Consider the following 26,754-nt stretch of genomic DNA (forward strand, 5'->3'; position numbering starts at 1 on the left):
GTGATACTAAGATGCTTTTACACTTTATTGTTGGATGTTACACTGAAATCTGACACCACGGGGATAAAGCCAAAGCAAGGTTATGACCCTATTAGAACCAAACCTAGAATTGAAGGGTTTCTTGTAAATAAAGGCCAGATTTAAAACCTGGTTTAATTTTGGCTATATGTGTTGCTTGTTTATTCCAAAGAAGTAAATTAAGAGAGTTATGCAACAAACAGAAATCAAGGTTGCAATGCAGAACAAAAGACAAAGCGTTTACCTTACAACTGGTGTGGGTTTGCAGCTTTTAAGGCCCTTCTTTGGAAAAAATAAAGCTGAGTGCCAATCAAAACAGGCATGGGCCAGTCAGACAAACACTGTAGCTTCATAATTATACAATATGAAGGGTTTAGGAATAAGCACTCAGTTCAGCAGTGGTATTATGGTATTATTGTACAATCCTTTCTGTATTAGGATTTTTTTTACACAAGGCAACAAAAACAAATAGAAGGAAAAAGAAAGTTACAGATTTTCTCTTCAGCTGAAATGCCATCTAATTACACACTGCATCATGCAGTTAAGTGTTACACAAACAATAACTTTAACAGAGAACAATTACTGAGCCAATGTAAACCAGTTCAATGACATCAAGGAAAACAAACAAAACCCCCAAAAGGTCACATAAGCACAGCTTACAAAGATAATATGAAGTACACAATGTATACAAGTAAAAAGTAGAAAATATAACCGGAGTAATCTGTTGTACCTTTATAAAAAACACAATACAAATATATTTTCCAAATGTAATCTTTTCAGCTCAACAGATGAACAGAAGAATATGCTCTTTTGTACTTCTGCTCTAAGAGAAATCAACTAGTGACTGATTATTTGTTTCCGGATACATTTTTTAAAATTTTTGAATTTGTCGGTTTCACGGATGAGTTCCTACTAGCTGTTGGTTGGCTATTACCATTAACTGATACTGGTAATAGGATAAGGCACATTTAAACATAAGGTGTGCTACTATATATTCTCAATCTCCTCCACACAACAGAACTTATTTGCATCTTTTCATTTAATCATCATTAATCTGCAATCTCTGATTGATGTGATTCCTGCTTGCCAAAATGACTGTGTTTTCCACAATTTATGGCAGCTATGCTGTTACTTATAGCTGTATTTAGCTCATTCACACTGAATATGATTTGGTCAATGTACAAACATGATCAGAGGTCCTGCAGGCATGATTTGTGCATCGGGGCGGTGCGGCGGCATGACATCAGCGAGTTTTGGGGGTTGCGGTGTAATGTGGGCGGGTACAAAAATCTTTGTTAAAGAAACTTTGGTAAACTTCGGTAAAGAAGACTTATCACATCAACCAATCAGGGACCAACATGGAGCAGAATCTGATACTTCTACCCCTGAATTTTCTTTTTTTCCATCAATATAACAACAAAAACATTGTCTAATTTAATTCGTACTTTTCTATTTTTTCCCTCCTCAGATTAATACCCGACTGAAAGTCATCAAACTGAGTCACAGAGAGACAGAAGTACAGATGCAGCTCCTGCAGTAGATGGTTAACCAGTCTCTAAATGATCTCATGAATGCAGACATGGAGACCACAATGCTTTTGTAGAGCTCTTCAAAACAAAAAACAAAAAATAACCCTGATCTGTCAATATCATCCATGGCTTCCTTGAATTTTGTATGAGGTATACAGTCAATGCTCCCATGTAAAACTCTGACAGTAGCTCCTCCCACATGCATCTGTTGCATCAAGTCCATGATGCAACAGATGCATGAGCGCAATTTTAGACAAACGTCTTGCAACAAATTTGACAAATGAATCGCGTTTGGTGTGAACACAGCTTTACGGTCAATCCAAATGTTGGTTTTGTGTTCAAAAGTTTGCATTCTATATTTAGAAAAGAACAAGCAGTTGTTGATGTCCACATCAAACACATTGCATGTTTTAACATAGTAAAAAGGGAAGATGTGAAAGAACAGCAAAAGCACATTCTAAAAATGAGATGGTAGCCAATTTAAATGTATGCAGATGATGAAATGATTTGTACAAACATATTATTTTAAGCTCTTATTCTTCAAGTAGATCTTGATTGTAAACCTCCATTAAGCATTTTGTTGATCTTGTTAATTTAATAACGAACAAAAAAAAAAGTGGCGCCTCATCATCAAAGAACCAGAATCTTTTTTGCATCGTAGTACCTGCAAAGAGCATGCGAAAACAGCATTTTTGTTGTTGTCTGGCACCTACTTTTAGAAGGTCAGTCATGGAATCAATTCACAAATATGAAGATGGGGAATAGAGGTGAATTGGGAAGTGCCATTGTGGCGCTGTTCACACAGCTGTGTTCAGCTAAGCCACATATTGTATTTGGAGGTTATTACATGCTGGTTACAAAAAAGAGACATAAAGGATTCTTGAAATGCAATAAAACGCTGTATAAAGATTATTATGATACACCTCACCAATGTGACACAATTGCACTCTTGGTTCAAGCAAATCTCGACTGGTCCTGTAGTCACAGCTCACCACGATGAATTGGTTACCTAAATGTTTCAGTACTCAAGAAAACAATTCACTGTGTGCAATCCTACTTCACTACCTGCGGGGGCATTATGGCTGTCTTTGGCTGAGGTGTCTTACTTTCAGGTTTTTCCATGGTACCCTCTTTGCCTTTCTTTCTGGGTGGCTTTTTTATGGGAGTCTTCTTTGGTGTAGGATCCAACAGGTCCCCTTGAGAATCCTGCTTTTCTGGACTCGTAGCTTCTGGGGTCCCACAGTTGTTGGTGACCATCTTCTGGAGGCTGGTGGAGGTGGGAAGTAGGGGCTTGGTCGAGCCCTGCTGGCTGAGTCCACCAGAGGCATTCCTCTTGGCTTTCTGAGGAGGTTTTGGCTTCTCTTGGCTTCCTTTTGGGGAGAGTCCGTTGGTCTTTGTCAACCCTGTTCCTTCGTTCCTGTTGATGCTTTGGGTTTTTTCTTTGAGCTGAGCAGCCACCAGAGCAGCTGCTTCAGAGTTCATGTGAGGATGGATTAGCTTTGGACTCTTGGGTGGCTCCTTAAGGTTTTGCTTTGGATTGTCAGCATTCTTCTTTTCAGGAGAGGAGCTGTGGAAGCTGCTTATCTTTTTGAGGGCATTTTGAACAACTCCGTTGATGTGCTCCATGTGACTGGGACTGCTGTACTCATCCCCAGACTTTCTACTTCGTAGAGGTTTGTGTTTGCCGGTGGATCCATTGGCATCTGTCCCTTTCCCTTCCTGTTTTTGCTCTTGGTCTTGACCCTTCTGTTTCTGCTGATCCTCATTCTTGGCTGACCCATCACTGATACTCCTATGTTTCTCCTTTGACAACACAAATAATTTGCTACCCTCTTGCTGCTTTGTCTGGGGAGATCCAGTAGTATTTCCATGTATCCATGACACTTTGGGCTTCGTAGATGGGTCTGGGGGGCGTGGTTTGGGCTTGCCAGGTGAAGGTGGTGGCTTTCCATTACGCTTGGCCTCTGGTGTGGGAGTGCTTTCTCTGTTCTTGCTGCCACTATCCTCCTCCTTTACCTGTTTGGAGGGTCTGGCGATGTGTGAATAGAGAACTGCACACTCAGAACCGCTGTTGGAACCCTCGCTATCAAAAGATTTTAGAAGGGGCTGCTCGGAGGCATCAGGTTTGGTAATGCTTGTTTCTTTCAGGGAGGTGTACTCCCCTTCATCTTCCACATCTGGGTCATCTTTTGCCTCTTCAGTACTTGGGCTGGGACTCTGCTTCTCCTTACCGTCGTATGTAGATTCTGTTGATAATCAGCAGAGATGGAGAGAAGCACACCATTAGTCAAGAAGACCAAGACAATACCATCTGCTAAAAACGGACCGACCACACCAGGACTAAAAAGTGCAGAGAATTAGACCAGATTTTTTTTTTAAATTTAACATCAGAAGAGGAAATAACAAACGCTCTTTAAACTACTGTAACTGTTTGACCGTTTACGCAACTCTGAAGGGGAGAAAAGCAACTTTGGGCCAATATTTACTACTGTAAAGTGTTGCAACTCCTGAAATTCAATAAATTAAATTAATTGAGAAAACAGTCAAAGGGTTAGAGTAATTCAAAGAAAGTTAACTATGGCTCTGGTGTTGAAGGCATAAAAGGGAGAGAACTAATCAAAACAAAATAATGGCAGACTACTGTAATACTGTTTCTGTTTTGAAAATGTGTTTGACCTTTAATCCTTAAACGCATTCTTTTGTCAACTGTGACTCTTTGATCGTTTATGCAATTGACGTAATTCCAAGAATTTTGAAGCGGAGCAAGGCGCCTTAGAGCAGTAATGCAACACTTTACTTTAGCACATCGGCACAAAGCCAATGGGAAAAGTCGCTCTTCTCCGCAAGAGTTACAGGATTTCAAAGATCATGAGCTATTTAGCTGTTGCTGATGACAACTCTGGTGTTAAAGGGTTAAAAACATGAACAGAAATTATTCTTTTACTAGTATTTTTTTAGAAAATAAAAATGGTGAACTGGAATATGTCTAAATACTGTTTTGTTGATCTCGTCAAATAATGTCAGATCCAAACAGGTTTTAATTTAAAAATCAATTTTTCCAAACGTTAAACAAAGTCAAGCAACTTTGATTTGACCAAATATTTGACTTTTACCCTAATTCATGAGCTTAAAAATAATTGTTTCCTCTCAATAGAGACATGATTTTGAACAGAAACGCACAGATGGAAAGCACGTTTTCCACTCATCTGAACTGAGTAAGTCATTGTGTGGATGTGAGCTCAGTGCTGACTGGACTGGTCAATTTCCTGTATAGTTGCTCTCAAAAAAACATGGAACTGGATGGCATATGATTAAAAGCTAAACGTCTTTATAACGAGATTTACAGAAGTTGCATGAGGCCCTGCACGGTCACACCACAGCACTGGACTAGCAGAAACCTTCATTGGTCTTTTTGCTGCGCACATGTGGGTGAAAATCCCCAACACCAAAGATAAATTGCAGATTTCTCTGCATCATTCCAGATAACCAAAGTGTTTATTTATCCGCGTTATGACCAACCTTCGTGAGGAACACAGTAGACCGGCCCCTCGTCTCCACTCTCGAAGGAAGAGAAGGACTCCTGGGACGACGACCAAGAGGAGGGGGAGGGCTGCTCGGCCACAGAGGGGGGCTCGATGAAGCTGCAGTTAAAGGTGTTCTCTGGGTCGTGGTGGGCTACTGAGAACAGAAAGCAAATGCATGAGCCAAAAGGTCATTCAGAGGCTTTTGTACTGCATTACAAAAACAACAGTCTGCTCTCACTCAAAGCCTCAAAGCAGACTTGGTGGTTTAAATGAGTTCTGTGGAATAAAATCTGTTTTATTGGTTATACATGTCAGCAAACCTACATTTGACATTATGGGTTTTAATAGGCGAAAGTTGATATTTTTGTACAGCTCTGTGGTATTTTTCCATTTTGATGGCTGAAGATAAACCTCCAGAGTTGAACGGCTTGGTCTGAGTTTTTGGGAACCACACCAAAAAAACACGAAACCCCTTAAAGTCATAGGCTTATCGTGTACAGTCCACAGCCAGTTTGTCCTAATCCTGCATTTTTGATAGTGGTTTGGAATGGTCCGTTTTTTGTTTTGGCAAAGTGTGCAAGTGATGTTGATACAACCCCACATGGCTGTTTTAGATTCCTCCTATATTCTGGCTGCAGCATCAATTGAAGCAAATTAAGTTTCAGTTTTGTAGAAGTCAGAATTTCCAGGTTTCTAGCCAGAAGTCTCTACTGGAGGGCCGCCCGAGGTTGGATTTCAAACTCAGAAAATTGAAGCGATGCCATCACCACAAACATGAGACCCTAAAAGGCCTGTAGCTTGCATCAACTGCAAAGATACACCACTAATTTTACTGTTTGACAATTCTGCTTTTTTCAATTTATAGTTATTCATACATGTATGTATGTGTTGCTAGGCTATTTGTTTCTATTGATTACTATAGAAATGGTTGCTATGAAGAAACAGCAGAATGAACAGCCAGTCTGTGCTTTTTCCAACTATAAACAAAAAGTTCGTTGTGAAATCAGTACCTGAGAATAACAAAAGCTACAATTCACACTAACTGGGAATGAGTCATTAAGGTGACCACCGGAACAAAACATCGATGCTAAAGGATTTGTTTGACCAAACCTTGCCAGCAACTTTGAGTAACCTTTGGGGGGTTTTAGGCTAATTGAATTGTCTGCATTACCAGTAGATTTTATTTGCTGTAGGACCCGAGGGTCACATTACTGTATAAAGTGTGTAAAGTCGTAGTAACGTGCACTTGTACGGGGGTGACCCTTCTTGCTGTTGTCTGGGCCTGTGGAGGTCATAGACAGACCTGCATCTTAAGGGGACCGCAGATGTGTCTTCCAGTTCCCTTGAGGCTCGCACATCCATATCCAGGGACGTCATGAAAATGGAACGTACCATTGTTGTGCGAGTGGTAAGTGTGTTGTAGAGCATTTGCAAGGCTAATGGAAGTTCAACGCACCTATGACGTACCAATGATCTTGTCATACAGTGTCTTTACACCACAGTCTAGTCATTAGTAAGAGGCAAAATGTCCTTCATCTTAAAAACAAAGTCAAACCTTGTTTTCTTTTAACACATATTTGTCTCTATGGTGCTTTGTAAATAAAAAAAACTGGTTTATGAGGTTTATGCTTCAACTATACCAGTTGACTACTAGTATTTAACAAAAAGTAGGAAACATGCTTCTGTTATAACAGAAGCATGTTTCCTATTTTTAATGAAAAGTCCCAAGAGGGGAAAAATAGTACATAATTAAAGGCTCAGTCTTTGCTCTCAGCCTAAGGCAGAAGAACGCAGAACATGTAACCTATGCAGAGATGTCAGTCATGCCAGTCAGCAATCCAACGCGTGGGCATTTTGTGTTATTACTCATAAGCAAGCAACAACTGGTCTTGACAGCTTTTCACTGGAAACAGAAGGCGACAACATGATCCCACCCGGCATGCAGACCCACAGACTGTCACAGAGCCATCCAGCCGCAGATCTCCATCCAGTAGGACCAAAGAAAAGGAGAAAGCTGAACTACAGGTGAAGAGGCGTTGGCTTCATTGTCTAAGTTATCTCTAGAAACTCAGACTCTAAATCAGGTTTCTTCCTGGAGAGTCTTTGAAACAAACCATGATCCATAACAAAAGCAGCTCATTTCCAGATGCTTATTATTATGGTTTGAAACGTTCAACTTGGTGAAATGATCTTTTCTTTGCCCCTTCAAGTGCTGTTGCAAATACATTTCCAATTCAGAACCAGTTGGTGGCGTATAAATAAACATGAGAAGAAGCAGGTGGCGCTGCTCTTTAAAAGCAGATCCACGAGGGAACATTTGGACTCGGAGGGTACAAGGAATGTCGGACCGACGTGGATACGCAGGGTGTGGAGTAAACACGCTCACAGTGGAATGTTAAACTACAGCAAACAGCTTTAGCTTTGCCAGGAAGGGGAACGGATGACACTGAGCGGGCATGTGGAGGGGCTGCACGGTGGGACTAAAAACTGTGCTGGGTCCCCTTCTTCCCCTGTTGCCCTTAAAGCCCCCATCAGGTCTGCTCTGCCACATCTGTTGCCACTGACCTCAGAGTGGATAAATCATTGCTCTGACACTAGCTTGGTTAAATTTGACCACTTCCTGTTTCCAGCCCCAGCGGGCCCCTCTGGAATGTGTGTGTGCAAAACTGTGCAGCTCCAGGAGTTTCTCACTCCTGTGGGCAGACCACAGAAAGCCAGGCAGCAAAGAGGCAGATATGGCTAATCAGAAGAACAAAAACAATATCAAAAATAGAACTTTTGAGCTTTCAAAGTTGGCTGACACATTGTCTTGTATTGATAGATTTTCACAATAAGAGCTTTACTGTTTATTTATAATTTCAACTTTACAAATAAGTTACACCTGGGCTGTAATCTCTCATGTGATTTACACTTCAGAGGCAAAGAAATCCCACCTCTGATAATGCAAGACTTGACCTGAGATGTATGTTATTTAAAATAACATGGGCTGGCTCATTTACACTCGTGAAAGACAAGCTGTGTAGAAACCATTCTGACACTAAAGGATTGTCTCTGTGAGCATCCCCCTGCTGCTTTTGACCACAGAAGAAACAGAGGCATTAATTCATTAACTGACCTTTAAAAGATTCTAACTTTGACAAAAGCCACTTCATTTATAATGTATTGATCTAAAAATTCATCAATGATTGCAGGTTTTCTTTCAAGGTTTTTTCAAAAACTTTAGTTACTATAAGTCTCACTCTGATCATCTTTGGATCCATTTTCAAGTGGTCCTTTAATTATAGTTATGCTGTTTTTAGCCAAAATAAAAAATGACCTATGTCGTTCAAGGACATAGTTTCTGCAGAGCGGCAGGTGTTCATAAGAAATTCATCTCTGAGTTATGGGCGGGACTGTTGACGCGGAGCAACCCCGCCCCTCTTTCTCCTTCCCCTTCCGTTGCTGAGAGCTCTCTGTTTACACTCTCTCCTGCTAGCTTACAGCCCCTCACATTCCCAACCTAATATTAGGTTGGGGATGTATATAAGAGCTATCCAGCCGTACAGTTTGGATCCAGATTCAGGCTCAGACGAGGAAAACAAAGATGTTCATGGATCTATTTGTCTGCAAGTGAATCCATCAGAACTGAGTGGAGCAGGGAGTTTGTGTCCCTATGTAACAAATATGATCTTTTTCAAAACAGCATTTTTTTGTCTGCTTCTGATTTACAACAGTTTGAGTTAAGAAATACTCCGAAATGCAATTTTAAGCTTAATTTTCTTCAAATATGTCCTCCATCGTCAGAAAATGCTTCAAGCACACGTTAAAAACACCTAAAATGCTTTAATGAAAACATCTTCCACAGACTTTGTGCATAATCACAGTTGATTTTTGTCACATGAGAAAGTTTTTATAGAGATAATAATTCGGGAAAAGAATCAGATTTGTGAGCTTTGACTTTTTTGTGATGCCAATGTGTCCAATTAGCATAACTCCTCTCCTGTAAAGAAAGCAGCTGAGGTCACGGTGTGCTCTGTCACACTCCACATGCAGCAGCAGAACCCAAAGCTTCACCCAAACACTGCAGCCTTTGATAGAGCGTCACTCTCAAACAGACGGGGCCCCCCCAAACAGCCATTTGCTGTCTTTTAATAACCTCCATCTCAAGAAAATGTTTCTTAGGAGGGAAAAAAGGAGGATGGAAAAAGAAACGAGAAGAAAAAAGTTTAGGGTTGTATTAATACGAACACATGGCGTTCGAGAGCGCCAAGTAAAATAATGGTCTGAAAAACTACAACATTCCTTTCAAATGAAACTGCATACTCTCCTGGCAGCCACTCGTCAACTTTGTTTGATCACCTATGGAGCAAACAGAGGTAGAGAGGGAAATGCTCCCATCGATGTAAAACCTGGAACATGCAGGAGGTGAAATCTGCTCCTGAAGGTCAGGAAATTTATGGCTCATTTCTTAATGAGCCTCTTAAATAAACAGCTTCTTTGCTGTATCACATCCAATCTGTCTTTTGGCAGTGCTGCAGTGGGATATGAAGGAGTGAAAAAAAAGAAGTTTGGGGCTTACCCACTACTTTGGGCAGTTTCTGTCGCTTCAGTGGAATACGGGGAAGTTTTGTGCTGATTCTGCTGAATCGTCCACACAGGATCCGTTTGGCTTTTTCGCTGTTGGTAGAGTTTTCTCGGTTAGCTCTGAAAAACGATGACGCTATGGAAATCCAAATGAATCACTGAAAGAAGTATTTACAGACCCCCCCACCCCCTCTTTTTTTTAGGACTGCTTTTTTCACAGCCGTGATGTGACCAGCACTCAAAAAGAAAAAGAGATTTTCTTTTGGTTGTGACACTCACTTGTGGTCGTCTTTAGGTCGACAGAGGCAGCAGCAGCACAGCAGCGCTAGGAGGGCGACCAGTAAAAAGGAGACCAGGGAGCCGGCTGCGATCACACCCATCCGCTGGTTGGGCTCTGCAAGATAAAGAGTGCCATTTTAGCGCCAGCTCATACAAATCTGTCATATCTTCCTATGGAAACTATGGCATTTGAAGAAATAAGGCAAGCTCACATATGGTCTTTGTTAATGTGAAGGCTCCTAAAACAAATCTAGAGCTTTGTGTTGTGCAAACACTCCCAAACGATTTGAAACCACTTACCCTTTTCAATGTAGATTTCCTACAGACAGCTTCCTCCTCCTAACCTTCTCAATATTTAAAAGCACATCATAAGTCATCTGTGATTTATCAGCACACCTCCTTTTCAGAGTGAAATACACCCCAAAGATAATAGCTTCTTTATTGCATAACTGCGGAGAGCATGAGAACCAGAGGAGAAGCAGACTTTGGTTTTTTGCAGAGGAAAGGGGCTGCAGCGCTCAGCTCTTCGTGCTCTCACATAAATCTGAGGCCGTCAGGGTGTGGCTTTCTGGGTTTTTTTTACCCACAACTTTCTAACTTTTGGATGGGGATTGATGTAACGAGTGACCCATCTTGTTTTAGCGTTCTGCAGACTTCCTCCCTGTTTATTAAAAAAAAAGGAAAAGTAATTTTTACTGCCAGGTTCTTCACACAGAGGGACCTCATCATCTGTTTCATTTTGTTTTGTTTTTATCAGTGTAACCACTTGCTTATGTCACATATTTTATATATTTTACTTTTTCACTGTTTAAACGTTTCACTAGTAATGTTTTTGAATTTACTGTACGACGCCTTGCTCAACTGCGATCACACGAAGGCACCTTATGAGTTAAAGCGATTTGATTAAAAAATCTCAGCTATTTTTGAGCACTAATTAAATTGAATTATGAAAAATATTAAAAAGATGCTTTTTTTGAGTCTTTTTCAATCAAAAAATACATGAAGAGATAAAAATCGGAAAAACAAAACTAAGCTTTTTAAAATCACCTCACTTGTTTGGTTAAAAAACAAAGATATTTGTCACAAAGAATTTCACCTTGAGAAGCGCTTGTAAACTGAGAATTCATGTTTCAGTTATTGATGATGTACTGTTGTAAAAACCCTTAATTTAGTTTCCTAAACTGGCATCAAAATGTCAAAGTTTTTCTCCATTTTTACCCTTTAAAAAAAATAAATAAACATTACATATTTCATCTTGTCTTGGATACAATTTCAAAGTTTTGTGTGACTTTCTATAGTTTGTTTTTTCTTATATTCATGTCACAGCTAAACATATAGTCACATCGATCCACTGCTGAATCCTGAACAGAGCTGAAAACGGTCAAATACTGCTAATGCTCAGATCTTCCTGTGTCTCTGACTGAATCTCTTCTCTTACTAAATTGTTCTTTTTTAGAGAATCTAGACACGCTCACAAAACAAGAGGTTGCAAAATATAAAAGTGGAGGAAGTGACTGATATCTGCCATCAGGTTCCAGGAATTAAAAAATGTCAGAGTTATTCAGCCACAGATTTGATGTAGATTCCAGTTTCACGATAAAAAAAGACTAAAGAACAGGCTTAAAGACCCACTCTGATCATCTTGATCCATATTTCCCATTGGCCTTTTAATTGTGATGATGAATTGTTTTACCCAAAATCAAAAAAAAAGTCTGTCATGTTCTAGGACATAGTTTCTGCAGAGCTGCAGGAGTTTATTAGAAATTCACCTGAGTTGTTTGAGGGACTATTGGCACGGAGCAACCCCGGCCCCCTTCCCCTACGTGTTGCTCATGTTCTAAGAACATGTTAAAAACAAACAAAAAATCCACCAAGAAACAGTAAAACAAGCCTTCAAAACCGTATAAAAAATTCAGACTGGATAGAATGAGGCAACAGAATGTTTTAACCAAAATGTACCGCTACATAATTATTGCATAAGTGTTTTTTTGAAGACCAAGAACTGCTTCAGTCACAGAGGACATTTCAGACGGAGGCAGCACCTCCTGTTTCACTGTGATCCAAAGACACTTAATTTACTATTCACAGAGGCTTTACCTACAGAAAAATCCTGCATTGTCCTGAAAGTGGCAGATGTAGTCCTCTGACTTCATTCAGTTGGGTCTTTATAGTTAGACTTAAAGAAGGAAGTTTCATCATTCAAACAATATCAGGAAACTGAAGACTGTCCAGGGCTCCGCTTTGGTGCAGCTATGAACTTCTGTCTGATTATATTTAAAGAGGGTCAGCGAGTGTTCTGATTCTGAGTATTTTTAGGACTGCTGAAGTCTTTGAAGATTGATTGGACCCAAACTGGTGGTTCAAACAAATGTCCGGCTGCACCTTTTGTACCACTGAACTCCAAATGGAAACGGGGATTTAAGAACAGCTTCAAATACATTCTGCTTCTTTTATTCTCGGGTTTGCGTCTCCTTTTTGAACTTCTGCATCATTTCTTTCTCCCCATCGTCTTCCTTCCTTTCTCCTGCTTTGCTATGACTGAACGGGAACCGAGCCAACAAACGCAGCCGTAAAAAAGACACCAGCCTCAGCCTGGAAATACGATCGAGTTTCCCTCTTTCCCACTGAATGGACATACTTGTTGTCACTCAGTGTGTGCAGCCCACTGCTGCATGATTAATGCAGCTCCAGAATGACCGTCGTTCCACATGAACACCTTGATTCACTTTTTTTTTCTCCAAAAGCAGAAAGAGAAAAACAATCGCTTTCAACAGGAGGGGAAGAGAAAAACGAGGGTTTGTCCCAGAAAAAGCCTAAAGGTTGTCTTACGGAGGTAGCAGGCTCCAGACACGGGGTCACAGTTCTTGTGGTGGCACCAGCAGCTCCGGTTGCAGTTGACTCCATACTGACCAGGTGGGCAGGTCATGTTACAGCTTAAGGAAAGATAACAGACAAAATCGCTAGCTGTTTAACGTTTATCCTGGTGTTTCATCACTTTTTCTTTTTTTACCGAGTTGGTAAATTATCTACTTTTTTCTCCCCTTGACACATTGATAGAACAATCAGTCCAAAAATAATTGATAATATATTTAAAAAGTCGTTTTTTGACTTACTAGATGCCATAAAATCCAGGGTCACACAGGCACTCCCCTGTGACAACATGGCAGATGCCGTTGAAACAGTGACTGCAGTTGTTCTCGCAGTTCTCGCCATAAGTGCCGTTGGGGCAACGCACCTCACACCTGTCAAAGACAGGAGGAACTTCATGAGGACACCCAGTTTTAGGCATCTTAGCTTTGAGTGATTTACTAAAGGAACGTCATTCAGATGCACAAAGTCATGAGTTTGTTTAAATTTGATTCTCTGCGGGTCAACTTCTGTTTGTTATTTCCCAATCTTTTTAATCTAAAGCACTTTTTGTCTTTGTTTGAATGAGTTTTTACAGGATTGATGTTATAATCTCAATGTTGGTAGAACTTGCTTACACTCATCAAATGTTGTAAATGTTCTGCACCACTGTGGTTTCAAGAAAGAAGGTGGTAAAGCGCTATACAATACTTGGCATTTACTCCACACTTATTTATGCCTGCATGTTGTTTAGGTGATTACTATACAACCACGTTTTTGGTCTGTGAGTTCACTGAGCGGTCTATGGTCTTGATATTTTATGCGGGTCACCTGTGTGCCCCAAACAGCTTTGCCCATTTTCCCCCTGCAGACAGTCTGTACCCAGCCGTAAGGGCAATTAAGACTAAGGCTAGACACGGTTTTACAGGCTCAGTTCAATGGACTGATAATGCAAACACACCTTCTTGTGTGTTTGGTCTGCTATACTTTGCAGTAGATGGGAGCAACCAAACCCCCTGAAGCACCACACAGTTACAGTTGCTGGTTCTCTTCCGATTACACCTTTAACAGTGAGACCCCTTCAAACTTGTGTTTTTGGATTTTGTTGAAGACTGATTTGTGTATTTTTTTTTTTTTTGTTTTTGTTGCTAAAATGCACATGGCTCATGTTCAGGTCCAGACCATAGCCTGCAGCTGAGGGATGTAGAGTTTGTGGGGCAGTTTTGGTCCATTTGGAAGTTACACCAGATATCTTCTGGAAACGCTTCCAGCGCTCTCCACTCCGCTGAGCTCATCAGTCTGCCCGAGTGCTTTATTTTTTGTTCTAATCCAGGGAATTCTCCTACATGTTCCTCACTAAACTGGGACGAAGCTTTGCATTTTCTCTGTATTAAACCACACCAGGGTTCACTTGCAAGGACGGATTTCGGGTGCCCAAGTTTGCTTGTTTGATAATAGTTCTGATAAACTTTCACAAAATAGAGTTCTTCACAAAAAACCCAAACATTCCTGGTGTTACATAAATTCTTTTAGCAAAAATGATTTTATCAACCAGTTTAGGAGAGACAAACACTACTGGTAAACCTTAAAGGTCTCAAAACCTGTTTGTTTCTTACCTGTCCCCAATCCAGCCGGGGTTGCAGTGAGAGCACTTGCCATAGATGGCGTCGCAGTGATGTCCGTCTTTACACGTGGGACAAACTTCCTGGCAGTTTTCTCCGAAAAAACCTTTGGAGCAGAGCTGATCACACCTGGTTCCATTCCAGCCGCGGTCACAGGTGATGCAGCGACCTTCTGTCACCTTACAGGGCTGCTGGCCTTTGCAGTGGCCACACCTGGCAACAGCCAAGGAGCACAAAAAAAAGGTTTTTAGTCACATTCAAGACAGAATTCAGCAAGAAAATATTCCCATTAATAACCTTTCACAGAGAGAAGCTATAATTCTAAATCAGCATCCCCTTCAGGGGTCATATACACTTTAGAAATAAAAGAAACAGTTGACAACACAGATGGATGACTTTAGTCATGAATTTTACTGAAGAAAAATAAAAATCTACAAAACAAAAATGAAAGACTACACCCTGAGTTTTGTTTTTTCAAAGAAAGTCACAGAAAACTAATCTGCTTCACTTTGCTTTACAGCCAATTCTTATATCTATGTAATCCTTTTTAAGATTACATAGATCCTTTTCTTTGCTTTGGATCAATCAAAAGCAAAATAGAATTTGCTCCTTAACTTTTGAAGGCAGATCTATTTACCCAGCAAGGAAAAATTACTTTTTGTCAATACCCATTGTAAAAACACTTACCGTTATTTCTAATTGCATGTTACTATAGCTATGTAGAAGAGATTATTTCTCATTCTGGGGAATTCTCACATCTCAAAGTTAACAGGAACAAATCTTTATTGAAATATTGAAAATAATATACAATATACTAGTATATGAATAGAAGTGAAACCAACATTAAGAGGTAAAATTGAGAGTTTGTATCTTAAAACATTTTAATAATTAGCAAAAATGAAAAAATAGCTTTTATAAATATCATCATAATTTTAAAATAAACTTTTCAGATACTTTTTAATTGCAAGTTGTTTTTTATATGACCAGGCGGAGAAATTAGGTTGCAAAGAAGACAAAAAGTGCAGGAGAAAGACGCCCCAACACTAGAATGTAATGCAATGATGTCACTCATGGGCGGGTACCTCAACATCAGAAATCTTCCTGCAGCATCTCGCCCATGACAGTCTGAGGAATTTACATTCCTATGATGCAACACGCTACTCTGATGATAATCGAGTCAATCTGCTGCAGCTGGACGTCCTTTCTCTTTCACAAGCTTAACCCCACATCCTCACTGGGTGGTGTCTCTCTATTTCCTGCCCCCCATCCCACTCTGACAAACGTTAGCTCTGACATCGCAGCTTGAAAATGACATGAAATGCAAATTTGTTTCTAATAAATCGCAAAACTTACTTTTACCGCTGTTTAAAGCATGCTTGTTTACTTTTTGTGTGTTTGTAGATGCAGTTGCCAAACGATTCACGGTTCTCTCTGCACTGCCATCTAAAGTGAAGATGGGTTTCTGCTTTCAGCTTTGGTGGCAGAATGAAGAGCAGGGAGGAAGAGGAGGAGGAGGAAGAGGAGGAGGAGGAGGAGAAAACAGCTTCTACTTTACAGACAAACTAAGAAAAACAAAGCCTGGAAACAATCACGATCCACCCACAATACTCACATCAGTACTCTGATCAATCTTCACGCATAGATTTACTCAAAAGGTTGATCAAACAACAAAACTCTAAAAATCTGTGCGCTTGACTCGGCTTCACTCTAACTGGCTGGAGTCCACAAAAGCCTAAAGGAAGCGTGAAAAATGATAGTGTTGGGATTTTCTACAGGGAAATTTGGTGAGGCAGCCAATCAAAATACAGCTCACATCCTTTCCTCCGCAGCTCTGAAGGACAAACAGCAGCAAAGGTCTAAACCATTGACTGTAAATGAGAACTGGTTTCTACTGGGGCCCTGACTGCAAGGGCAAATGTAACTGTTACCCCAACGGCCAGTGTGACGACCTGACGGGCAAATGGTTTCTACTTCCAGCTCCAACCAAATAAAGTCGATTCAGTCGCCTTTTTTTCCTATTACAGACGCCATCATGGTGGAGCCAGACATCGTCAGTTAGCAGTAGTTGGTCCGAGACGGTCAGAGTCAACAATTCCGTGGCAACCACTCTCCAATCAGGAGTGAGCTTCAAGGAAGGCCACAGCCCTACCACTTGAAAGTGGATTACACAAAATCGGGCTGTGCCCAGGAGGAAATATGCATTTCTTCAGGTGGGTGTGCCCTGAAGCACAGACGTTTATATATAAAATCCATGACTTATTGCTTTACCAGGACTTTTTTAAAGTTTTAAAACTGATGGGTGGCCGGCGATTATTGATGACGTCATGGATTGGCAGTGACGTCCGAATTAGAAGAAACACTATTTTTCTATAACTCTCCAGTTGGAGGGCTAAAAGTCGGTGTAGGGTGAAGCTGTTGGGGTAAAAGGGAAAATACGGATTTGACCGAAGCCTATGGGATTTTGGCTTCTTGGAACCAGCGGGTACTTCCTGTTTGGAATACCAGGAAGGAGGGGGTCCCGCAGTCCAGTTCTCATATACAGCCGATGATCTAAACCAAAAGAAACTTCTCTGGAAGAGCGTTATTTTTGTCTTTTACTCGTTTTTACAGTCCTTCATCCAGCTTTTGCCTCCTTTCTGTTGTTATGGTTACCATTAATACTGTACAGACCCCCCCCCACACACACACACCTTTCCAGACTTCTTTTTGGGAACTGTTTTGCGTTATACAGCCAACAGAAGCTGAAGAGTTTAACCAGAATTGCTTTTTTTTATGTAAGCTCATTCTTCTGAGATAATGTAAAGATCAGCTGCTTTACATAAACAAGACTTTAGGGTTATAAGTCACAGTGCGTAGAACATTTTGTTTCCTGCCACAAAACTCCACTATAATACATGTCTCTGGAAAAGTGCATGTTTTCTGTGCTTGTGGAATAGAACAGTTGTTCTCTTCAAGTTTTTTTTTCTTTTCATACCTGTTTTTGCAGCTTTGGCCGTAGAAGCCAGCAGGACACGGCTCCCTGCAGAATTTCCCTCGGTAGCCCGGGCTGCAGGTGCACGAGCCGTCGTTCTGATTGCACTTGCCGTGGACGCACTGACAATACCGCTCGCACCTTTGACCCCACATCCTGTCCCGGCACTGGCAGCGGCCCGTGAACTGGTCGCACGGGGAGCTGTTGCAGTTGCAGGGAGTGGCGCAGTTTCTCCCCATCCATCCGGGGTGGCACAGGCAGCGGCCTGTCATCACATCGCACACAGAGTTGATGCTGCAGTAGCAGTTGTTGGTGCACTGAGGACCCCAGATGCCCGGGTGGCATGTGCATTTTCCCTTCTCCTGGTCGCACTTGCCCTTTTGGCACAGGCATACGTTCTCACAGTTGGCACCCCAGCGGTTGTGGTTGCAGGTACATTTGCCCGTCAGGTCGTCACACTGGCCGTTGGGGTAACAGTTACATTTACCCTTGCAGTCAGGGCCCCAGAACTGGGTTGGGCACTCTGTTAAAAGACAAGGATATATGGATGAGCAAAGAGAAACAACTGATAAAAATAATGTGAGATACACACACAATCTTTAGATAATGTCATTTTTAAAGACTTACTCCAACAAAAAAAATTGTTTTCAGTGTCTTTAACGCAGTCTTGTAGTATTTTCTTGTAATGGCGGACATAAATATATATATATATATATATATATATATATATATATATATATAATTCAAGATTTAAAACTGCAGTTCAGAGTATTTCTTTATTCAAGTCATGATGGATCAGGATCAGACAAACTCGTGGTCTTAAAAAGCTCTCAGTTGTGACACAACAACCTCTCCAACTCTGAATTCTCCACTCATAGAAAAATAGATGCATTAATGTCTTCATTTTTTCCCATCTGTCCTGTTGTCTAGACAGCTCCAATATTGCTAACCATTTTTGTTCCACCTGTAATTTCTACTTGGGACTGTGAGGGGCTGTAAGCTAGCAGCAGAGGTTAAACAGAGGAATAATGGGATATCAGCAGAGGGTTACTTCCGTGCCAATGGCCCCGCCCACAACCCAGACGCAAATTTCTTATGAGCTCCTGCCGCTATGCAGAAAATATGTTCAAAAAAAATAATTGAAAAAAATGATTGATAAAAATATAGTTGGAGTGAGACTTTCTATTGCAGTTTATTTTAAAGCACTGAGTTGTGCTTCACAAAAATCTTTAAACTAGACAAAAACCATTTGATTTAAAAACATCTAAATGTTACATATAGGTTTACATTATTTTGAATGAGTTTAATGTGGCCTTTTTGAGTAAAATCACTACATTTCTGGTTTGGAAATCAGTTTTTACAGTTTTCTCAAGAAGAGAGTTAAAAATCCTGAAATCAGGAGGTCTAAACCAAACATTCTGGATCCTTAACCAAGGAATGTACTTTGAGCTGAAAAGTACAAGAAGTTAAAAGCAAATCAGTTTCTAGTCTGACAGAAATAAAGCAAACTATTGGATCCTGGCAAAGATTTCAACCCTAATTTTAGACTTTCGTGACATTTTTCCAGATTTAAAGTTGCTTCTCAAGTTTTTTCTTTCATTAGGATCTAGAAATACGGAAATTATGATTACATAATTATGATTTTGATATGATTGCACTTGTTCACTTCACAAGTTGGTTCACGTTTAAGGATGTTGTTTTAAAGTTCAGACTAGCATTCATTGTCGGTATTTTAGAAATAAAAATTTAGGTTGGTGTTCGAACAACAAGCGCTACTTTTAGTTTTTATGAGAATGTATTAAGATGGACTAAGTTTTTCCTAAAAAACCTATTCTAATTTTTGTTCACATTTTGTTCTAAAATGAGTCATTTTCATTTCTTACATAGTTTCTTTCTCACTGTAAGAAAAAGTGATTTGGTACATATAGAATAAACTCAATAAATAAAAACATTTTCCTTAGAACTAGGCAAAAAACCTTATTGGGCTGCATAACACTCAACTTTAAGTATTTTATCAAACTGTGGATTTTTAGCTCGTTTTTTCCTTCATAAAGGATTGTTTCTAGATAGTGATATTGTATTTTATTTTTATTTCTTGTTCATTAAAAATGTCTTGTTTCACGACAGATGATCATTTGCCTACAATCTGATGATTTTCTTTATAAAATTAAGAGTCCCTTTTCCTCTTGTTGCCGTTTGGTTGCAACAACAGAAATTCCCACTGAATTTGAGCGCCAGCTGCCAAAAACGGTTTCATTGAGCGATCTAACCCTGATGTGTTTCACTGAGTCTTCCATTGTTAAAGAGGTTCCCATTATCCACAATTCTGTGCACTCACACTGGCTGTTTACTCTTCACAGTGACTCACATGTTTGTGTGCAAACCACCATTCATCCCAATCAGCTGAGGCTGATTTATAAAATAAAAAAGAAGCATTTTTGTGGATATTTACTCATAGGGCTGAGATGACAGGACATTAAAGAGGATTAACAAGAAGACGAGAATTCATGGTGACAGAAATATGAAGAGAAAACACGAATACCACATTTACACAAACCACAAAAGAAGAGTTAAATGTTGAACAGAACCACACAGATTCTTCCTCTGAACTCAGAGAACGTCAGAGCGTTTTTTTTTAATAGATAATCTGTCAGATTTATGACTTTGAGAGAAAAATCCATCTGAGAGATTCTAATCCATGAACACTGGTCTCAACACCCCAAAAGTGCAATCTTAAGAAAGTAAAAAATTGTCAGATTTTCTTTCTTGCAAAAATAAGTTTTTCAATAGTGAAATAATCTTAGTATAATAAAGCCCGTCCCAGTGACTGATTCTTTTTCTTAACATAAGAAGATCTTTTCTCTTTTTTGCCTATTTAAAGGAAACTTTTCTGAATTTTTGACTTATTTCCATAGCGGCCTGTTTTTGCATTGGACAGAGAAAAGGCTGAACTTCATGGCACAAGTGTTGTTGTTCCCGTTTTTAGTTTGCCTCTTTTTGCTGTGAAGAAAATCACTAAAAAGTAGTCACATTTTCTGTCCTACAGCAAGCGATTTCACTTAAAAAATCTTACATTAAGATTTTAAAACCTAGAAAAAAGGAAGTTCCACACAAGCATTCAAAAAGTAAAGATGAAAATAAGATTAAAAAGCTAACTGTTTGATGGAATGACTTCAATTTGAATGTTATACAACCCAATAAGAAGTATTTTTTGCTAGTTCTAAGCCAGAATCCAGAGCCACATGCAGCTCTTTTCCACCTGTTTGGCTCTTTGACATTGAAAATGAATGCGAATAATTTGAATAGATAATTGATAATATTTGGTTCATTTCATTTAGGTAATTATATTTTGTCATTTCTGCTGAACTTGTTTAATTTGTTTTGGTATAGAGCACTTTAATATATGTTTGATGTGAAAAGAGCTGCATAAATAATGATTGATTTTAATTTTGATTAAATTTCTGTTATGTCAGATAACTGAGAAAAATGATGGTTTAATCCCCTGTTAGAATGGTTAATCATTTAGAATAAGCTTAAAGCACATTTTCTTATCTCCTGCCAAACATCAATGTCTAGCTGCTGTTCAGAGATGAAGTTCTCAGTATTGCATTTGTTTGTTTAAATTCTTTCTTTAAGCAACCAATGTTGTCATGTTGACGGTAAAAAGGGAATAAAAAGATGAAGGCACACTGAAGTCATCCTTCTTGCATGTTACGTTGCAAGCAGGACGAGCTTATTTGACACAGGGCGTATTTTATTTTGAAAGGAACTTGTATTTGCTGCTGTCTAAATAAATCATTTTTGTTTTAAATTTAGAAAAATAAAAGACTTTTATAATACATTTATTGTCAATATTTGAAAGCTGCCCTCAATGGTCTCAAAAGCTTTTCTAAAACATTTTCTAAAAGGCAAAGTGAGAAAACATTGAGTGGCTCTTGCTTGGTTTTGGTCAAATTGGCTCTTTTAGTGTTAAAGGGTGCAGACCCCTGTTCTAATCAAATGGTTGATATTTTTTGAGTTTGTATGTACTGGATTGTGTTCATTTTGATTACAGTTTTTTTTAAAAAAGGTGTAAAAAGTGGAAATGACTCATTTTAGAACAAAATGTAGAAAAAAATAGGAAAATCATGTTAGTACAAGTTGGCACATCTTAATAAATCCTTAAATCTACAACTAGCACCTTTTCTTAGAACATAAATCTAAATAGTTGTTTCCAAGATAAGACAATGAATGCTTTTTTTAACCAAAAATTAAAGTGAAATTTGACTTTTTTTAGTCTTAAATCATGTTTTTCTTTTCCCAAGAGGATGAAGCAAAAGGATTTGGACTCATTTTCATAGCAATTTCCTTATTTCTAGACCCTAGCTATTAATGAGACAAACAACTGCTGATTTTGAGAAAAGCTTGGAAAGGTGAAGAAGAAAGAGAAGTTAAAATAACTTTAAAGATGGTAAAATATCTTTAATTTGTCTTCAAATAAAGTTGGAGGTGGTTAACGGCACGGCTCACCAAAACACCCAGACTTTTAATCATTTAGTATTAAAATCAAGAGACTAAATACTTTTACAAAATAGGTGAAAAATGATTCTCACTGGTGTCACAGCTGGCTCCGAAGTAACCATGACGACAGCGACATTCATTCGGTCTGACGCACACCTCGTTCTCTTTGCAGGTGAAGTTGCCCTCACAGAGAGCTGCATTGCATGAAAAAAAAAAGAACCAAAAGAAAGGAAAATGAATCCAAAGTTGTTGCAGAGCGAGCCGTGAGACTCGCTGTGAGAGACGTGGGCGCCGCTTTACGTACGGGTCAGGCATTCGTCCCCCAGCTGCCCCCATCCACTGCAGCACACCAGCCCGGGTGACCTAAAAACAAAAAAAACAAAAGAGTTTAACGGAAAAAAAAGAAGAAAAGAGGCAGTGTGATAAAGTAAGAGGACATATCCCAGAGGTGACATCAATAACTGTCTCAGACCTCGTTTTAGATCCTTTTTTTCTGCCTCCTGTGACTGACGCTAAAGCCTGCAAACTCTGTCTGATGCAAATGTTCTGCACATTTTCATGTCATCATCTCAGCAGAAATAAATCCAGTCTGCAGGAGATAAAGACACTCAAATCCTTTAACCTCTAGATCTGTGCAATTCATCAGCTTCTCCTCCAGCTCCCCCCTGTCTGTGTGGTACAGACAATATTTTGCAGACAGTGTTGGGCCTGACAGGATGCGTCTCTGCTTCCTCACATGCCTGCGACCTCTTCAGGCCCCTTCCACCAAAAAAAGCACACAGAAAAACTTTGAAGATGGCGGTTCGCTTTCAGTGCCGTCATGTGACACCAGCAGCAGGCCGTTTCATCCTGTCACATGTGTTGAAGATCATAAACTGCTTGTTTTCAAAGGAACTGATCCACAATAACTACTTCCTGTGCTCCAAAAGGCGGATTTACACAAAAAAAAAAAGAAAATAAAAACCTAAAATCAACTGTGCTTAGCTTTCATGGCCACACAAAGAATGCATGACCTGAATTGATCGGGGACTTTTATCATTGTTTAAATGAAGAAGATGAAGATTTCACAAACTATATTTGAAATTTCTAAGAGATGTAAACATAATTTTAAGCTGGAATGTATTTTCAGCATCTTTTGATCCATCTTCAAATCGCTAAATGATAAAAAGATGGTGCATAAAATTAAAAAAAGATCAGTTTTACATTAAAAAAAATGTTTTTACAAAAGTGTCAGATCTGTGCATGTTTTGGTACCAAATTAAAACAACTCGGCATCATATCCGGCCAAAAAAATTCTGATTGGGACATCCTTGAAATCCTTTGGCCATGCACGGCCAAATGATGTGGGCGGGACCGTTGTCACCCATCTGTTTGCCCTCTCTCCCTCTAGCTCACAGCCCCTCACACCCCCAACCTAACACTAGCGTTGAAGCAAAACTGGTGAGGAATATCGGAACCATCCAGCCGCACAGATTAGATTCCAGCTCAGACGAGGAAAACAAAGACGTTCATGTCTGCAAGTGGATGCATCGGAATGAATTGTTTTCAAACTACATTTTTCCGTCTGCTACTGATTCACAATGATTTGAATAAAGAAACACTTGGAAATATTTTAAAAAGTTATATGTATCGTCAGAAAATGTTGCAAGAAAACATCAAAAACTGGATTTTCACTGGAGTGGGTCTTTAAATAGAGAAGCTCAAATAGTTAAATTATCAGCTACTTCCTGCTATTCATATGATCAGTAAAAGGAACAAACCCATTATGGGATAACGGAAAAGAAGCAGGCGAGTGTTGAGGGGAAAGGTCACTGTCATGAATGCTGAGTACAGCAGGAGGGGCAAAATGTCAGACTTTTAGAGCAGCTCCAGCCACGATGGCAGCTTCACAGAGAACAACAGCACTGGAATAGTGATTTTAAGAGCAAACAAAAAAGTCAGACTTAATCAAACCAAGCTAAAAAATAATGTAGGTCTTATATTTACTTTTATTTTACAGGGATGTTGTCCAAAAGTCTTTATTTGACTAAAATATTGTTCTGTTTGCTTCTGTTTCTGTAAGAAAACATGCAAATCAGCCCCTAAGTTGGATCAAATCAACCTCTTTTTTCCCCTTTTTACATTTCTAGAGATAAATTCAATAAAAGTTCATTTCAAAACCATTATTTAGAGCGCCCCCTAGAGGGCATAAAGAAAAAGACGCTCCACAGATGTGAGATGCACATCTGCATGGCTGCGGGCTCCTCCTCTTGTTTTGACTGCAGCAGACAGGCTGCGTTATGCAGGGAAAATAGGTCAACACGGATATAGCACAGACTTTATGACTGACATGTGTAAAAAGCAAATGGTTAAAGCTAAAGGTGGTTTTGGAAAACCTAAAACTTCAACTTTGTGAGACTTTGGGCCTGTTTTTCAGTGAAAAAAACTTAATTGTGAATGCCATGTTTCAACAAAACTTTCTTGAGTTATGAAGTAAAAAAACTCAACTGAAGTGTTTAAAGAATAACAAAAGCATTCAAATGTGCAAAAGCGATGCGTTTTCTCTGCAAAGATTCTTACCCAGGCGCTTTGCACACATTCCTGCCTTTAGGATTCAGGTTTTGGCTCAAAACGGAGCAAAAGAACAGACAAACCACCGCGGCAGGAGCAACAGCGTTCTTTACTTCCATTGTAAGAGCAGCAACATCCTCCTAGACGCCGTTTTTACTCCGCATTTCCCTCCTCCAAACCAAAGCAGCAATCCGGAGACTTTTCCTTCAAACTCCTCTTTCTTTTTTACGCGCGTATTCCAGATAAAGTTTGGACTTTTGAAATCCTTCCTTGGGGTGTTTGAGCCGCAGAAATGGATGAGTAATTCCAGCCGCAGCCAAAAAAAATAAATAAATAAAAGTAATAAAAGCCAAACTTCCAAAGGCAGTCTCAGTATTCCTGATGCTCCTGCTGCGCGCTCCTCAATCCAGGAGAAACTCAGAAAGCACGAGGAAACTGCCCAGGACGAATTAGGAGAAACCACGGATCTCCTTCAGCTCCTCTCGTAAAGTTCCCTCATCTTCTCTAAAAAACAAGTAAGCAGCTCCGCTCGGTTCGGCTCAGCTCGGCTTTGTCCCTCTGGATGAGAAGTGGTTAATCCGTAACTCCGGTCCTCTTGCGCTCTCAGGAGTGGCAGGAGGGAAATTCCTGCTTCCTTACTCCAAAGTTGGCTATGTGCGCGCGCGCAGACTGCGCCACCAAACACACACAGGAGGCCGCTCTGCGTCAGTCACACAATTCAACTTTATTGATTTTGTGTTAAGTACAGATAAACCTTATGATTAAAAACTCCTAATTACGTTTAGCCTACGTTAGACTGACTAAAACGTGAATGAAACCAAAATAATCCCAGATTCAGTCTTTTTTTTACCAAAATATAACTTGTTGCAGTGAAGCTATGACTTATTTACAATTATGTTTTTAATAACAGATGATCCAACAATTGTGTCTGAGATAATATGTGGTTCTAGCTTCACCTAAAACAACAGCGCCCCCCTTTGTCCGAAACAGGAAGTAGCCTAAACATATGGAACCAATCTGACGCAAATCTCAAGAATGCAAAACTGTTTAATCCACGATACTTAATGACATCCAGCCTCATCTTATCCACAGGCGGAGGACATTTATTAAGTAATAAGAAACACACACGTGGGATAAGTGGATGAACAGAAAAGTTTATTCAAGCTTTAGATTATTACGAAAATGTGGATTTATACATGCTTATCTTTTGTGTCCTGCAGGTAAAAATAAAGTAAATTAGAACAAAATAAAATGGATAAAGCTCACTGTATAGCTTGAAGTGCTTTATTATTACATCTCTACTGTGATGAAGGGAATTAGACCCGGTGTGAAATGCCACTTTGAACACGGCAAAATTTGCACTTAAAGACCCGTTTCAAGAAAAAATGTCTTATTTTCTGTCTTGCAAGAAAAATAATCTTATGCACAAAGTTTTTCACTAGCACAATCTCAGTCTGAGAAAATATGGTGACGTGATTTTTTTTTCTTAGGATAGTAAATCTTAGTGAGACCAATTCTCTCACCCCCTTGGCAGATTTGCTTTAAAATCTGCTGCTTCATTTTTGATTTCATTTTACAGGGGCCTGTTTTTGCATCAAATTTTATTTAAATAGGAAACTAAAATGATTTTAAATACATGTTTTTTTAACTAAAAACGGCCTTTCAAAGGGTTATTATGCCACGCTATCTAGAATAAAAAGAACGAACCGAAGAAAGAACCTGCGGTTCTAAAAATTACTCAAGCAGAAACAGAATAAAACACTTAAGGTTGGGTTATTTTAACAAGTGCTGGCTGCTGTCATGGTCAGAAGGAAGGAGGTGATGACAACAACAAGACAATATTGTTAGAGAAATGTTGTGATTTCAGAGCAGGCGGTGGGTTTTCCAGGACAAAAGGTCAGTTCAGGTAGATGAGCTCCAGAATCCGGGGCAGACTGAAGTGTGGGGCAAAAACAGGAGATCAGAACGGGGTAACAGGACGGAGCAAAGAAAAACTTAGAGGTGGGCTCAGAACCACTTTAGGTCAGCAGACGGACTGGCAGGAGCAAGGTGGAGGGACCGGTCGTAAATACTGGAGGAGGGATGAGTGGCAGGTGTGTCAGGATGACCCGCCCTCATATTTAGCATCTGTGGAAAAAATAAAAATAAAAGAATAAGACAAACCAAGACAAGAAAAGCTAAACAGACCAGGGACAGATCAGAACATGACAACTGCAAAAAGTTAGTGATTATTTTACAACAAACCCTCTTAGAGAGAGAAACTTTTGTTCAACATTTTACTTGAATCTTTTTAGCGTTTGTCAGCTTTAAACACAGAACAATATTAAGTTTGAAGGAAATCTTTTGTTTTC

The 26,754-nt window shown here is 39.6% G+C and overlaps 1 protein-coding gene across 1 annotated transcript; it reads right to left on the reverse strand.

The window, feature by feature from the left end:
- Nucleotides 1-151: 151 nt before the first annotated feature.
- scarf2 (scavenger receptor class F, member 2) lies at nt 152-25,061 on the reverse strand. Its single transcript, XM_023958212.2, has 11 exons — nt 24,413-25,061; nt 22,158-22,216; nt 21,946-22,047; nt 17,357-17,876; nt 14,377-14,595; nt 13,027-13,155; nt 12,743-12,846; nt 9,914-10,028; nt 9,630-9,727; nt 5,067-5,225; nt 152-3,793 (listed from the first exon to the last, which is right to left on the reverse strand). The coding sequence occupies exons 1-11, from the start codon at nt 24,520-24,522 to the stop codon at nt 2,601-2,603; spliced, it is 2,808 nt and encodes a 935-aa protein (XP_023813980.1). The 5' UTR covers nt 24,523-25,061; the 3' UTR covers nt 152-2,600.
- Nucleotides 25,062-26,754: the final 1,693 nt, after the last annotated feature.

The sequence above is a fragment of the Oryzias latipes genome, chromosome 9 (genome assembly GCF_053564925.1).
Source record: "Oryzias latipes strain Hd-rR chromosome 9, Olatipes_Hd-rR_3.1".
Classification (NCBI taxonomy): Eukaryota; Metazoa; Chordata; class Actinopteri; order Beloniformes; family Adrianichthyidae; genus Oryzias; species Oryzias latipes.

Bases quoted from the DNA above. Each gene is read 5' to 3' on its own strand.
- scarf2 (XM_023958212.2), bottom strand. From the start codon at position 24,522: ATGGAAGTAAAGAACGCTGTTGCTCCTGCCGCGGTGGTTTGTCTGTTC. The intron at 12,847-13,026 runs GTAAGTCAAAAA...TCTTTCCTTAAG, and splicing joins CCTGGATTTTATGGCATCTA to CTGTAACATGACCTGCCCAC. The intron at 9,728-9,913 runs GTGAGTGTCACA...CTCTACCAACAG, and splicing joins CGACCTAAAGACGACCACAA to CGAAAAAGCCAAACGGATCC.